This window comes from Oryx dammah, unplaced genomic scaffold (assembly GCF_014754425.2).
Source record: "Oryx dammah isolate SB20612 unplaced genomic scaffold, SCBI_Odam_1.1 HiC_scaffold_15, whole genome shotgun sequence".
In the NCBI taxonomy this organism is placed as follows: domain Eukaryota; kingdom Metazoa; phylum Chordata; class Mammalia; order Artiodactyla; family Bovidae; genus Oryx; species Oryx dammah.
In genome coordinates, this window is record NW_024070199.1 from 44,457,303 (window position 1) to 44,472,387 (window position 15,085).

Here is a 15,085-nt window from a genome sequence, read left to right on the forward strand (position 1 = left end):
CCACTTCCACCAGTAGTGTGCTAGAATACCCTTTGCCCCACACCTGCAGTCTTTTTTCTTTACTTACCACTGAACATCTGTTTTTGAAAAATGCTTGTGTTACATTAAATTACTGAAGCATTCTCAAAGTGGAATTCCTCTCCTTTTTAGCACCCAACTGGTCAGCCAACTTTGATGTCCCCATGGAGACGACGCACGGTGCTCCCTTAGACTCCGTGGGGTCTGACGTCTGGAGCACGGAGGAGCCTATGCCAACGAAGGAGACAGGCTGGGCTTCTTTCTCAGAGTTCACGTCTTCCCTGAGGTGAGTGCGTGCGCGGCTCTCCCAGCCTTCCCACCTGAGAACCGGGTGTGTAGCATGTTCTCAGTTGAATACAGTGCCTTAAACAAGATTGAAAAATCAATGGGGGCAGGGGGGAATATAGACACAGCTCTGAGTTACGAGGAAACACCACCCTCTTCCTCCTTGCTCTCCTCCAGGGTGAGCTGGGAGGAGGAGTGGATGATAAAGTGGGCTGAGGAGATAGATGGCCCAGGGAGTCAGGGAGCCGAGTGCTGATGGTGGAGCCAGGGAGTTCCTGAGGGGCGCCTCCGTGAGGAGCGTTACGGAGACGCAGCCTGTACCTTGAGTTTAACAGATAATACTGAACGTATATTTCGCTTGGAGCCAGTCTAGTGCTGTAAATTTAGGGGTATGTCGATGTGACTGTCAGTCTTGTTAATTGCATTAGTCTCAGCGACAGCAGCTGATCATTTTGTAGTTTTTCTGCATAATATTGTCGGCTTTGAGTATTAACCGTGAATTTCATATCTCCTTACACTTACTTTGATTTGCTTACTGTTGTTTCATTTTGTCTCCTGAAAAAAATGGGGTGGAGATTTCCACCCCCCGACTTGAAAGACTTTCTTTCTCTATTCTAACAAGACATGTTTTTAAATAGTCACTGTAATGGCAAAGATTAGAAAACAACCTGATGGGAGCTAGCATTTACCATTGTAGACAAATCAAGAGAGGAGACTTAAACCCACGTTGCTTTATAGCACCTCTGATATTAGCAGTGAGCCGTTATTCAGAGGTGAAGTGAGACTTATGGGAAATGTCTCCAAAATACAATGAGATGCTGGTTCTCCTCCAGTACAGGGCAGCCAGGTTTCTCTCTTGCTCTTCTGGTTACCTGAGAATGCTGCTGAAGCAACTGCTTCCCTTTACAAGCCCTTGTGCATGGGCCATGTTGTCTCATTAAACATCAGCAGGGCCAGGCCCTCTGGGCAGTCTGCCTGGAGATGATAGGACTTTTGTGAAAGTGGAACTGTAGATACAGTTGATGGTGCACAGTATATGCACTGCTGTCCCAACCTCGGGAGCCTGGTGGTTATGCGAGCCTGAGGGGCTGGGGGCATCTTGAGACTCTCTGGAACCTCTGAGAAGTCCCCGTGTCGCTGCCCTGCTGACCCAACAGAAAATCTCCCACCCTGGCTCATCCGCCACCCCACTCTGCCGTCCACACTAACATTTGTGTTTCTTGGAGTCTGTAACCAGCTGTGTCTCCACAGTGGATTTGAAACTAGTGTTCAAAGGTTTTCTGTGAATGATGATCCTGAGGGCCGTGTCCCACTGCTCACCTCTGAATTTTCTCTTTTCTAAAAGTACGAAAGATTCTTTAAGGAGTAACTCCCCAGTGGAGATGGAAACCAGCACTGAGCCGATGGACCCTCTGACGCCCAGTGTGGCTGCGCTGGCTGTGCAGCCGGAAGGTGGGTCCGGGGCCAGCAGCTCTCCTGGTGGGTGTTGGCTCTGGAATGTGACGCTGAGTTCCCCAGATCTGAAAAGTTGTCTTTGTCCACAAAGCAGGTTTCTAAAAAAGTTCAAGGGCTCAAACGACCCAGGAAAATGAGATGTGGGTCTGATATCCTCAGGGCTTTGGGCAAAAAGCAATTGTGTGTTTATTCCAGAACCACAGCATGCTGATCCTAGAAGAGTAAGGTATCTAAGTTGCCAGTCATTCAGTCCCGTCAAGACAGGAAAGGAAACAGGCCCAGAAAGGACCATGTCTTAGCCTGCAACACCCAGGGGGAATGAGACCAGCACTTGCCATGGGTGCTCCAGGCCTGGTTGCACCCGGTGCTTTTATTCTTTGGAGTGTGCTGTCTGGGTGCATGTCAGGCTGTGTAGTTGTTTCTTCGTTTGCATCTTTTTGAACAGGTGAAATGGTTGAGGTTGTCCAGTGGCTGTCTTACTCAGAATAGGCAAGTGTAGCTTGCGTGGGCCCTGAACTGTTTCCAACCTGATGATCAGGGCTGTGGGAAGTCGGTGAAGGGGCGAGAAGGAGGGATTGGCACGGGAGAGACAAAAGTCAGTTCTCAGGAAATGAGGGTGCGTGTGTAGGGCACAGAACCAAGGGGCAAGGGAAATGAATAGACCCAGAGTTCAGTGTTTTGTTTGTCATTCTTCTGAAAAATGAAAGTGAAAGTGAAGTCGCTCAGTTGTGTCTGACTGTTTGCGACCCCATGGACTGTAGCCTACCAGGCTCCTCCGTCCATGGGATTTTCCAGGCAAGAATCCTGGAGTGGGGTGCCATTTCCTTCTCCAGGAGATTGTCCCCACCCAGGGATTGAAACCGGGTCTCCCGCCTTGTAGGCAGATGCTTTACTATCTGAGCCACATTCTATATAGATTACCTAGTTTATCACTGAGCAGTTCTCTAAAGGGGTTCAAACACCTCCAATTGTGTTCATAAGAAAACTCAGGCCCAGGTTGGGGGCTTTGACCTGGTCTCTGAGGCCAGGTGTGAATTCAGATGCTCATCACCAGTTTACCACATGACTGCCTCTCATCGACAGATAAATGACCCACAGAGGACCACAACAGGGTAGTTTAGCAAACAGGAAAAAGTAGGACCTGAGTGTGGACAAGCCAGAGGAGCAGGGTGAATGAGAACAGTGCCGGCTGAATGGTGGGTTGTGGCTACAGAATGTTCGGCCGCCTAGTCTGCCCTGTGCTAGGGGCGGGGCAGTCGTCTGAGGGACCGTTGGGTGTGCAGGTAGCGGGGGAGACTGGTGGTCTAGCTGGTCCTGGGCTGTAGTCAGTGATCCCTTGCAGCTTCTATCTTGTGGGCGTCATTAAGAGGCAACAGCGGGCAGATCATCTCATGTCTCTTTGTCTCCGAGCAGCTGAGGTGACGCTGGGTGGGTGGGTCTGCACAGAGCGGGTGGCAGATCCTAGTCGGTGTTGGTGCACGTGACCATCAGCTGTGTGTTCTTTTCAGCGCCAGGCAGTGTGGCCATGGAAGCCAGCTCTGATGGCGAGGAGGATTCGGAAAGTTCAGACAAGGTAACTGAGACAGTGATGAATGGCGGCGTGAAGGAAACTCTCAGCCTCACTGTAGATGCCAAGACAGAGACTGCGGTCTTCAAAAGGTAACCAGGCTCGGCCATACTGGCAGCTTCAGGTGGTTGGGAGGGTGGTGGAGGAGAAGCCACAAATACTAGCATCTGTAATTTGGTTCCAGTGTGGGTTCAGACAGTAGCCTGACATCGTTCTAGTAATTCCATTAAATTTATTAAATCTTAACAAAGAGATTGAGTTTGGCTCTCTCGGTGTCTGTGCCCTTCCCCTTTTAATAGGATTTTGAAGAGGTTGAGAAGACTGATGGGATTCAAAATACATGAGTTTAAAGAACTGACGTACCTCTAGAAACAGGAAGGGCATTGGGTACAGGCAGCAAAGCCAGGACCGTCTAAACCATAAGTTTGGGTCTTACACAGATCATTTCCTCCAGATACAGTGCAACCAGCAGAATTCAGTAACAGAATGATAGCTTACAAAAACATATTTGGAAATTACCCTCAGTTGTAAACTTATGTGTCAGAAAAAGGACTCATAATGCAAAATAAAAGCAAAGCTGAAAAACTAGTGAAAAAGATTCTACCAAAACCCACAGACTGCAGCTAAACCAGTGCTTAGAGCTCTGATCTCCATCTTACATAGACCGTTTCATATCACAAGAATAATGCTTCCCAACTTGAGAAGCCAGCACGAAACAAAGCCTGAAAGAAGAAATTACTGTAGGCTGATGGCAAGTGTGGGTCTGTGTGTAGAATGCTTTAAAGTTACAAGGTAGCAAACCAAAGCTAGCAGTGTGTTTTTAACTCTTGATCAAGGATGTATCTCATGAATGCAAGGATATTACAGTATTTTAAAGATTAGTGATGGTAATTCATAGATAAAAGGTTGGAAACCTTTTGGACTTTCAGTAGGTAAAAAAACATTTGATAAAAATTAAAGCTATTTGTGACTATTTAGCAAGCTAGGAATAAGAAGTAGCTACTGATAAGTGTCCACTGAAAATCTACAACAGACTCTATTCTTAACAATGAAACATTATTTTGAAGAAATACTCATTTTCAAAGACAAGACAGACAGTGAACCCTGTAGTTACTGCTTCTCATCAGCACTGTGCTGCTGGTCTTAGCATATGCAGCACAAAATAAAAGTAAATAAAAGGCATACAAATTCAAAAGAGGTAAAATGGTTATTGTTTATTTGCAGGTTCAGCTCAGCCACTCAATCGTGTCTGACTCTTTGCGACCCCATGGACAGCAGGTTAATTGTAGCTTATGACTTCCTATATAAAAATGCCAGTGGAATCTGTATGTATTGCTAGTAAAGTTTAGCGAGTTTATTGAATACACCCACAAGTCGATTGCATCTTAGAAGCCAGCACAAGATGTCTTAGATGTGCCCCTTCCCCTTTAAATGAGAAGTTAAACCTTGTCTGTAACTGAGACCAAAAGACCTAAATGCATAGGGAGAGACATCAGTACCGTGTTTCCTTGTTTAGTTGCTGAATCATGTCAGACTCTTTGTGACCCCAGGGACTGCAGTACACCAGCCTTCTCTGTTCGTCACTATTTCCCAGAGTTTGCTCAAACTCCTGTGTATTAAGTTGGTGATACTATCCAACCATCTCATCCTCTGTTGCCCCTTTCTCTTCCTGCCCTCAGTCTTTCCCAGCATCAGTGGCCAAAGTATTAGAGCTTCAGCATCAGTCCTTCCAATGAATATTCAGGGTTGGTTTCCTTTAGGATTGACTGGTTTGATCTCCCTGCAGTTTGAGGGCCTCTCAGGAGTCTTCTCCAGCACTACAGTTTGAAAGCATCAATTCTTTGGTGCTCAGCCTTCATTATGGTCCAACTCTCTTATCTGTACATGACTCCTGGAAAAACCATCGCTTTGACTATATGGACCATTGCCAGTAAAGTGATGTCTCTGCTTTTTAACACACTGTCTAGGTTTGTCATAGCTTTCCTTCCAAGGAGCAAGCATCTTTTAATTTCATGGCTACAGTTACCATCTGCAGTGATTTTGGATCCCAGGAAAATAAAATCTGTCACTGTTTCCACTCTTTCCCCTTCTATTTACCATGAAGTGATGGGACTGGATACCATGATCTTAGTTTTTTAATGTTGAGTTTTAAGCCAGCTTTTTCACTCTCCTGTTTCACTTTCGTCAAGAGGCTCTTTAGTTCCTCTTCACTTTCTGCCATTAGGGTAGTATCATCTGCACATCTGAGGTGGTTTATATTTTTCCCAGCAGTCTTGCTTCCAGCCTGTGATTCATCCAGCCTGGCATTTCACTTGATGTACTCTGAATAGAAGTTAAACCAACAGGGTAACAGTGTATAGACTTGACATATTCCTTTCCCAATTTGGAACCAGTCTGTTGTTCTGTGTCCTGTTCTAACTGTTGCTTCTTGACCCACATACAGGATTCTCAGGAGACAGGTAAGGTGGTCTGGTATTCCCATCTCTTCAAAGAATTTTCCACAGTTTGTTGTGATCCATACAGTCAAAGGGTTTAGCATAGTCAATGAAGCAGAAGTAGATATTTTTCTGGAATTTCCTTGCTTTCTCTGTGATCCAGAGAATGTTGACAATTTGATCTCTGTTTCCTCTGCCTTTTCTAAGTCCATCTTGTACATCTGAAAGTTCTGAGTTCATGTACTGATTACCTTGCTAGCATGTGAAATGAGTGCAGTTTTACCGTAGTTTGAACATTCTTTGGCATTGCCCTTCTTTGGGATTGGAATGAAAATGAAAACTGACCTTTGCCAGTCCTATGGCCACGGGTGAGTTTTCCAAATTTGCTGGTGTGTTGAGTGCAACACTTTCATAGCATCATCTTTTAGAATTTGAAAAAGCTTAGTTGGAATTCCATCACCTCTACCAGCTTTGTTCTTAGAAATGCTTCCTAAGGCCTAGTTGACTTCATACTCTAGGATGTCTGGCTCTAGGTGAGGGACCACACCATCATGGTTATCCGGGTTATTAAGGCCTTTTACAGTTTGCTGATTCCTATGTTTGCCAAAAGGGCTTCCCAGGTGGCACTAGTGGTGAAGAGCCTGCCTGCCAGTGCAGGAGACATAAGAGCTGTGGGTTCCGTCCCCGGGTCAGGAGAGCCCCCTGGAGGAGGGCATGGCAACCCAGCCTAGTGGGCCACAGTCCGTAGGGTCGCAGAGAGTCAAGACACGACTGAAGTGACCTCACACAGCACGTTTGCTAACTTCGGCACTGCTTCTCGATGGATTTCTCCTCAAAATCCCAATGGGAGTTCTTTATGAAAGGGAGAAACTGATTGTAATTTTCAGATAAGACCGAGGAGAGCCGTGAAGAGCAGGATCACTGTAAAGAGCAGGGTGAGGGGCCTCACCGTGGTAGCTTTCAGGGCTCACTGTTACTAAGACGATGCCGAGGCCTTGGTGCAGAGCTCTGCGAGCAGGCCCGTACACTGACGTGGTCAGGCGACAGTGAAGAGGGAAGGGACTGGCAGACTGTGAACATCCATGTAAGAACACAAGCTGAGCCTCTGCTCCCAGTATAGGTATGAAAGACAAAATGTCTAGTCTTCTAAAAGACACGATAAAATGAAAAGACAGGTTATAACTAGTGAAGAAACACACAGGATATAGGGGAACCTAATACCAAAGGAAGAGACAACAAACCACTTCTGTAATTTGAGAGGATACAAACAAGACCTTATTTGCAGAGGGAAAAAGTAGACTGGCTGCTGGGCCAGGCTCGTGTCAATGACGGCAAGAGTTCAGGGCGCTCCATGCGTGCCACACACACTGACCTGTCAATTCCTCAGTTGTCACAGAAGATAGAAGTGCCAGAACTGCCTGGACCTGTTTATGAAGTAGTGAAAGCCTAATTCCAGAACCAGATGAAGATAATTACAGAAAACGATCAGCTTATGTCACTTACAGGCAACTAAATGCAGAAATCTTATGCGAAATATTTGCTAACTGAACCTAATAGTATACAAAAAAATTTCATAAGGATCAGTTTATCACTGAACTGTAAAGATTGCTGAACTGTTTAACATCATTGAAGTATACCAGAAATACTTCATAATGATCAGTTAGTTTATCCCTGAATTGTAAAGATGGTTCAACATTAGAAAATCTGTCTGTGTAATTCAGTGCATATTAATAGAATGAAGAAGTCATTTGACATTTTTGATGAAGCGTATTGCTGGGGAGGGCAGAAAGTTGTATATGATTAAAACCGAAAGCACCATGGTCATCATCCCACTTTCCAGATGGGAAGATGTGGAACTGGAATTAAGTGCTGTGGGCAGAGTTTCATGGTAGTCAGAAGGAAACATTGTTCTCACCTGAGGGCAGAAAGGGGCTGCTTTTTTGAAACAGAAGAGGCTGCCTTTAAAAGCATAAACCTCAAGCAGAGAATAGGATTGGGTTGCATCAAAGTGAAGAATTTCTGGTTGATAAGTTACTGTAGACAAAATTAAGAGGCAGATGGTAAATTAAGGGGGAAAAGCTTACAGTTCTAAATCAGCCAGAAATTAGCATTTAATATTCAAACCAGTAAGGAAAAGAATGAAAACCCAGATCCAAAAATGGGCAAAAAATAGCAACAGGCAGTTTATTAGACAAGGACACCCAAAGGGGCAAAAAGAAGAAAAACTCAGAAGAGATTCTGAGAACTCGGACACATATTATTAGACCAGCAGGAGGGGGAACATGAGTGTTGGTCGGTGTGGAGCCCAGAGCCCCAAGGCCCTGCTCGTGGTGGATGCTGGCCGGGGCAGTCATTCTCGGGGGCAGTGGGGGCTCTCTTGTAGTTGGAAAGATGACAGTGTTTTCCAGTCCTGGTGTGAAGCCTGAGAGGTGCCCAAGTGGGCCCCCTGGGGCGGAGGCAGGCGGTGGCAGCCGTTGCAGCTTTGTGTCCAGGCTCTGGTCTCTTCGAGGTGTGCTGTGGGATGGGAGGTGGGCTCCTCGGGGTGCTGTGTTCCAGTCAGCAGGGCAGACGGAGCTCCCAGCTATGCTGGGGCCATCCTGAGTGCAGGGAGGGTGTGATTCATGGTCAGCCGTGGGTCTCAGAATCCACGTGGGTAAAATGACTGTACGTTTTACAACAATGAAGGTAACAGGCATGGAACGCATCAGCATAGCTGTGTTGAGCAGGGAATGGAGAGTAGGGATGAATTAGGAGGAGGAATGGGCTAGACTTCGGGTCCCTTCCCATAAATGTATTGCCCCAAGCCATCTGAAAGCCACTCAGAAGTCATCCTAAAATGAGGTTTCTCACAAGCAGATTGAAGATGGGACCCAGCACTAAGGATGGTGGGACCTGTAGCTGCCCTCAAGCTCCATTTAGTGCTGTCTCAAATTGTGTCACCAAAAAAATGGGAAATCCAGACAGAATAGGCAAAAGTCTCAAGTTTCTAGTCCACAGACAGTGTAGGCGCCAGGAGCATCGAAGGGGAAACCATCCTTTGGTGTTTCATTTCCCCAAGCCCTCTGACCCCTTAAGGCTCACTTTGACCCGGTCTTGGCTGCTGTTCCCGCTCTCTCCCGCCATGGTTTGTCCTTCTCAGGCCTTGTCAGAGACAGCTCGAGAAGCTGGTCCTGGCTCAGCTGCATGGCCTCCTGCTTCCAGGACCTCAGCCAGCAAGCCGATGGGGGGCTTGGCCCTGGGCACAAAACCTTTAACTGAAGACTCGTTCCTTCAAACAGGTTCATTTGACAGCTTCTCCGAGCCTGCAGTTTTGCTTGTGTGCGGTCGTGGACATAGTATCCCCCAATGCCTCATTTTAGGGTGTTCTGAAAGTCTTGTCCATTTCTTTTTCCGTTTTGCACCCTTGGCCTCAGAGTGTTGCGATCCTACCGGTATGTACAGTGCCGCGGGGCCGTGCTTCACCAGACACCAGCTGCATCACATCGCCCCTCTCTCAGCTCCCGCGTGTGTGGCCCTCCCCCTCCGTGGTCTCCCTGGCGTGCGCGTGGCCCCTGCCCCCTCCCCGAGCATGCTCAGCCCCGGGGCTTGGCTCCATGACCACCGTGACTTCAGAGCCATCGCATGCGCCCACATCCTCCGCCTGCCGGTGCCGCCGTGGCCTCTCACGCTGCCTGTTGTCCTCTTTATGCAGTGAGGAAGGAAAACTGTCTACCTCTCAAGATGCTGCTTGTAAGGACGTCGAGGAGGGCCCTGAGACGGCGGAGGGCAAGTCTGTGGCCCCCCGGCCCCCCAGCAGCAGCCCAGAGCAGAGGTGAGTGCCTGCTTCCCGCCGGCCGGCCTCAGCCCTGCCCCGCTTTGTCTCCTGGGAGCTGGGAGGGGCGCGGGCCTGGGGGTGAGGGCTGTTGCAGCTGTCCTCAGCTCATCAGTGACTGCTTAGCACGGTGCTGCTCCCCAGTTCTGTATGGCAGCCAGGTGACTCAGCTGAGAACTTAGGTGTCGCAGCGCGCCTCCTAGCCCAGAAGCTGGAAACTGTCTGCTTTTTGGAGGTAGTGTCACTGATTCTGTGAGAAGTTGTTGGGGGTGGAAGGGTCTCTTGTGCTGGCATACCCCCTCCTGTTTTTCTTGAAGGGGCACCGAGTTGGGGCTGGTACTGAGCCCCTCCAGGATTGGGTTCCCTCTGTCCTGCAGTCACCCAGCTACCAAGGCAAGCGGCTCCTGTGCCCACTCGTGCAGGTGTGTCCGTGTGACACTCGGGTGGCTTCCCAGAGTGCAGCTCCCCATGTGTAAGCTCAGTGTTCTGAACTCTCAATGTGAGTCACTCTTTGGTTTTATTTTTGCAAAATACATATCTTGTCCAGATGAAGTGTGAAGCTTCTACCTGTAAAGTCAAGGGATTTGCAGTATAACGTTCCCTCTCCAGTGGCCTTGAGTTTAGCCTGAGCCAGTGGTCTGGAGGCACAGGCCAAGCCCCAGCCTCTGCCCGTCCCCGAGGGCCACCGTAGGCCCCACAAGCCAGGACAGCCTCCTGCTGCATCAGAGCTTGCCTTGGACCACACGGACCTCTGCTCAGCCCTGCAGAGAGGGAACTTTTTTGATCGAATATATCCAGTATATATTGAATATATCTTATGTATATATGTAGAATCAAAAATATATCCTTTTTTGATTGTATATTCCTTCCATAAGGAATAGAGGAACCTTAGGAAGCCTTTTCAGGGACGTGCTTTCTGCTCACCTGATCCCCCCAAATCCAGGCATTTTAGGGGCAGTATAACCAGTGGTCACCAACAGGGAGCACTCTCGGTTCACAAGTCTGTAAACCGCGTGTTCCTTGTGTAGCAAACCCAGCTTTTCTTTCTCATGTGGAAATTACTGCCAGAATGAGGGCTTTGCTTTTGTAATTAATTGCTTTGTATAAACTGCATCGGTTATAAGAACTACTTGTACCTGTTGGCTCTAGTGGAGGATTTGGGAGGAAGAGTCGAGGGGCCCTCTAGCTTTGGGGGTCCAGCCCGAGCTGTGCTGCTCAGGGTCTAGGTGAGTCATTTTTTTGCCTGGAGTTTTTTTCCTTTGTTTTTCCAGAGGTCCGCCATAGATCTGACTTCTAATCAGTTATCATCATCTCCGCACTGTCTGCCTGTAAATTTCCTTTATGTTGTGTGCTGCCTACAAGCCAGCTAACCCGCCTGCGCTGGAGTCGTGGCTCCTGGGTCTGCTTTCTCTGATGCGAGTGAGGCAGGCCTGTGGGAGCAGCTGCTGGGCTCTGGAGTGCAGGGTGTCTGCCCCAGAAACCTGCGTGTTCTTCTCCGAGCCTGGAGACATCTCCCAACCTGCAGGCCTCAGGTGGCGGAGGAGCAGGTGGGGAGAGCCAGCAGGAAGGGAAGGAGGGGGCTGTCACACATTGGGAAGCGGTTGGTCCTGGTGATAGACCCACAGATAACACGGGGGCGTGAAGACTGCCTGCCACTGGGTGAAGAACTGGAAGGGGCGCTCTGGGAACCGGACTCCTGACCACAGGGACAGAGGCAGGCTTGCTGACGCAGCACGCCACATTCCGAGAGCAGCGTATGTAAAGCAGTGCTGAGGATGGAGACAGCTGTTTGGGACTTCCGTGTGCAGTCTTGCCCTTGGGGGTCCATCTGCCAAATACGAGGCTTTAGGTGCGCTGTTGACTTAAAGCTGTCCGTTGCCGCAGAATGTTACCTTTCAGTGTTGGCGAGTATGTGTGGTATCGTGCATTAGTGTGTAGATGGGCATTTTCATGCGCTCTCGTCCTGCTAATCTCTATGGGGACTTACTGTCTCCCTCTTACAGGGGCTAAAAATAAGCTGAGAGAGGCTGGAAAACTTACTGAAGATCACACAGCTCACGGATGGTAAAGACAGGGCCCATGTTTCTGTGGCGTAATGAGACACCGTCTGGTGTGGGTCAAGTCTGCCATGTGTGTGGAGCTGACCTCACGGGTCTCTGTTGGGACTGACGGGCTGAACCGGTGGACACTGGGTCAGGAGGCCTTGTGCTGCCCGCTGTCAGCAGTGTCTCCTTTCCGGGGTCTACTCTGTAAGGTGTTGGGAGCACCGTGAAGAATCTCCTACATGCTCCAGTTGTGGTTTTGGCAGGAAAGCCCTGGGTACCCTGTCATCTCACACACACACACATGCATGCACGCACGCACGCACACACATATACACACACACACCAGCGTTACCCTGACACACACACACCAGCGTTACCCTGACACACACACACACACACACACGTGTTACCCTGATCTTTGCTTCATGGGAGTACATGTTACAGGGCACACCTTTGTTCTCAGAGTTGGTCCTTTAAGACAGACTTCTCTTGTTTCCCTTCACCCCCACCCCACCTTTTCTCTGAGTAGTAGAATCCTACTTTTCCAAGTGAAATTTCATGTGGATGGCAGTGTGTGGAACATGAAAAGCTGGGCTGAAGGAGGGGTGATCAGACAGCTTCCGAAGGCTCAGGGAGCAGTGGCTGCAGACCGCTGGCCCTTCTGTCTCCGTGCTTCCGGCGGCGAGGTGGGGAGGGTCTCCCAGCACCTGCTGCTCTGTAGCCCTTGGCAACCGCAGCCGAAGCTTAGAGCCGTCAGTTAGTTTCTGGAGCTTTAGGGACGCTCACTTCAGAAGCATTTCGTGGGGTGACTCCTGAGTGCAGGCTTTGTTCTAGGCCCGCCGGAACAGTATTCTGATGGACGTCGTCCACCCACTCTGGGGTGCGGCACGGCGTTGGGCTCTCTGGGAGTCCTGAGGCCGTCTCTCGCCCCCCTGCAGGACCGAGCAGCGGAGCGTGCCGGGCGACGCGGCAGTCAATGGCCCCGTATGATGAGGAGCCCCCCGTGCTGCTGACCAAGGGCTGCGGGCGCCGCGCGGGCGGGGCTCTGGGCTACGTGGGGAGCCCGCCAAGCCACCGCTGCTGCACTCACTCTGCAAGGGATCAGGACCAGCAAGCTTTCTATTCTAGTCTAAGACGCTGTACAGAAAAACCCAGACGTGTACAAATGTTGCACATTGACAAATACCAAGAATTTTTGCGTATGTTTATATTGTATTGTTCTAAATAATGGGTAGCCTGTGAAATAAGATCTTGCCACCCATGTAATAATAGTAGTAATACTATAGTTAAAATGGCTGTAAGAATAGTTTTATAAAAGTGAATACACAGATCTATTGTATTTGAAACATAACTATTTGACAATTATTAGTGTGACCAAAGTATTAGGCAGTTTTCATACATTTTTCACCTTGTATAAAATTCTGAATTCATTTTCTTCCAGGTTGACAAGGAGTTGTAGGATTGAAATGCCCTCTAAGTGTTATTTTGGTTGTTCTAACTTACAAAAGTGATTTTGAATAAGAAATATTTGGTGTTCTTTTTATAACCAGTTTTTAATTGGTAACTGTTTTCTGTATTGTTTAAAAACGGATCAAAAAATGTAAGTCTATTGGTAGAGATTAAGTATTTATTGCTACAACTTAGTTGATAAATTGTGTTATTGTAAAGCCATATGTTCTGTTAAAGTCTTGTTTGCTTGAACTGTTTATCCCTACAGGTGAAACACTAGACTATTTGGAGTGTACATGGCTTGTGGTTTGGGTTTTTTTTTTGTTTTATGTTTTGTTTTGGTTGTTCATCTGCCTTTTAACCCATTCACCAAAATTTACCTTGTTAATAACAAGCATCACCAATGAACATTTCAGAGCAATCTGCATATGTAACATACCTGAATCATATTAGGCAAGTCAGTGGAAAAATGCTCGTGCTGCTAATGGAATTAGAGTGCGTTCATTTTACAGGCTAATCTTTTTAAACTAGAAATCAGAGTCCAGCACCTCAGCATGCCCATTGTTTTACTGTACCTTGTGAGATTTTCACTCGTAAATTCTAAACCAGTGTATTTTTTTTTAGAACTGGTTTGTGTACATATATAGTGATTATGGATACTAATTCAATGTAATTTATAATTTTCTATGTCAATATAAAAATACATCACAGCCTTCTCAAACAGCTGAAGCAATATATTGTATATTGCCATGTCGTCTGGTGAAAGGGTTAAATTACTTCACCTCTTGCACTTTTAGATGCAAATCAGTTTTTCATTTCTGTAATAGAAAATTATTCACGTATTTTTACATCATTTGTTTTTCCTGACCAGTATTTAAAACCAAAAGGATATTCTGAAAAATGGCCAACGATTTTTTTAGAAATAGCATCCCAAGCAGCGTGCCTAAACATTACATTGCATATGGAAATAAAAAAAATCAAATGTCTAATGCCTTATTTCTGGTTTACTTTCCCACTGTAAATGGTGTGGAGGCCCTTGGTGAGGTTTCCGGAGGCAGACTAGCCCCCAAGGACAGTGGGGCCAGCCGCACGCCCTGGGACAGTCAGTGGGGCTGCCACGCTGGCCTCTGCACCAACTCAGGGACCCTTTCTGTCGGGAGCTCCTATCAGAAGACACTGTCCTCGAGCATGCTCCCCTGGACCCTCAACGTCGCCAGAGGACAGGCCCCTCGCTGGTCTCAAGGGTGCTGACTGACGCGGCCCGACCTCGGGGACTGCCGGCGGGCGGCGTGCCCTGGTCTGGCCTGGTGGAGAGCTCTGCGGGCGCCGCCTGGCTCCAGGGCTACACGCACAGTCCCACACCCTCTGGATCTCCTTGGCCTCTGCCCCTTCCCAAGGTAAACATGGCATCTTGTTCATCCTGCCCGCTGCTGATGGAAGGGCCCTTGGGGCTTCTCCTTGGGGTGGGTTCTGTCCTGCTCGTCTCGCCTGGCAGGGAGGGAACACAGGTGGGCAGTGCAGAGTCTGTTGGGGGTGGGAGTCTGCCGCCCCCAGGGATTGGAGCGAGTACACGCTCATTGAGTTTCTACTTTAATTTTTGTGGATCGGCCCTACTGAATGCAAGACTACAGATGTCTATAATACCAGACCTGTATTAAAAAAAAAAAAAACACGACAAAATAAAGCCTGGTTCTTTGTTTCCAGAAGTCTTCTCTGTACCTTGCTTGGGCTCTAGTTACCAGACAGGGTTTGAGGCCGTGAGAGGACCACCACTGGATTCTGAGGGGTCAGGCTCCCTGGCACGGGATCCTGGGCTGGCGAGAAGGAGCCACGCTGGGTGACGAGCTACACGTGTCCCACCCCTGCGGCGAGAGCAGTTGGTGCTGACGGTGGGAGCACCATGTGAGCCCGAGTCTTCCCTGCTGTGTGTGTTTCCTCCATGTTAGCGCCTCCCCAGCCTCTGGCATCTAGACCTGCCAGTAACTTGGAGGTGAAACTTCTCAGTTGTTCCACAATGCCA

The 15,085-nt window shown here is 48.3% G+C and overlaps 1 protein-coding gene across 16 annotated transcripts in view; it reads left to right on the forward strand.

Moving 5' to 3' along the window:
- Window positions 1-14,764, forward strand: part of PPP6R3 (protein phosphatase 6 regulatory subunit 3) — a 123,408-nt gene extending 108,644 nt beyond the window's left edge. For 9 of the 16 annotated variants that reach the window (XM_040255243.1, XM_040255249.1, XM_040255256.1 and 6 more), the window contains 6 exons: window positions 151-304; window positions 1,649-1,755; window positions 3,267-3,417; window positions 9,174-9,191; window positions 9,452-9,571; window positions 12,555-14,764. In XM_040255243.1, the coding sequence (XP_040111177.1) occupies window positions 151-304; window positions 1,649-1,755; window positions 3,267-3,417; window positions 9,174-9,191; window positions 9,452-9,571; window positions 12,555-12,606 (602 nt within the window). In that variant the 3' untranslated portion in view covers window positions 12,607-14,764. The remainder of the gene's footprint in view (window positions 1-150; window positions 305-1,648; window positions 1,756-3,266; window positions 3,418-9,173; window positions 9,192-9,451; window positions 9,572-12,554) is intronic. The other 7 variants (XM_040255250.1, XM_040255253.1, XM_040255255.1 and 4 more) reach the window with 1 other exon arrangement.
- Window positions 14,765-15,085: the final 321 nt, after the last annotated feature.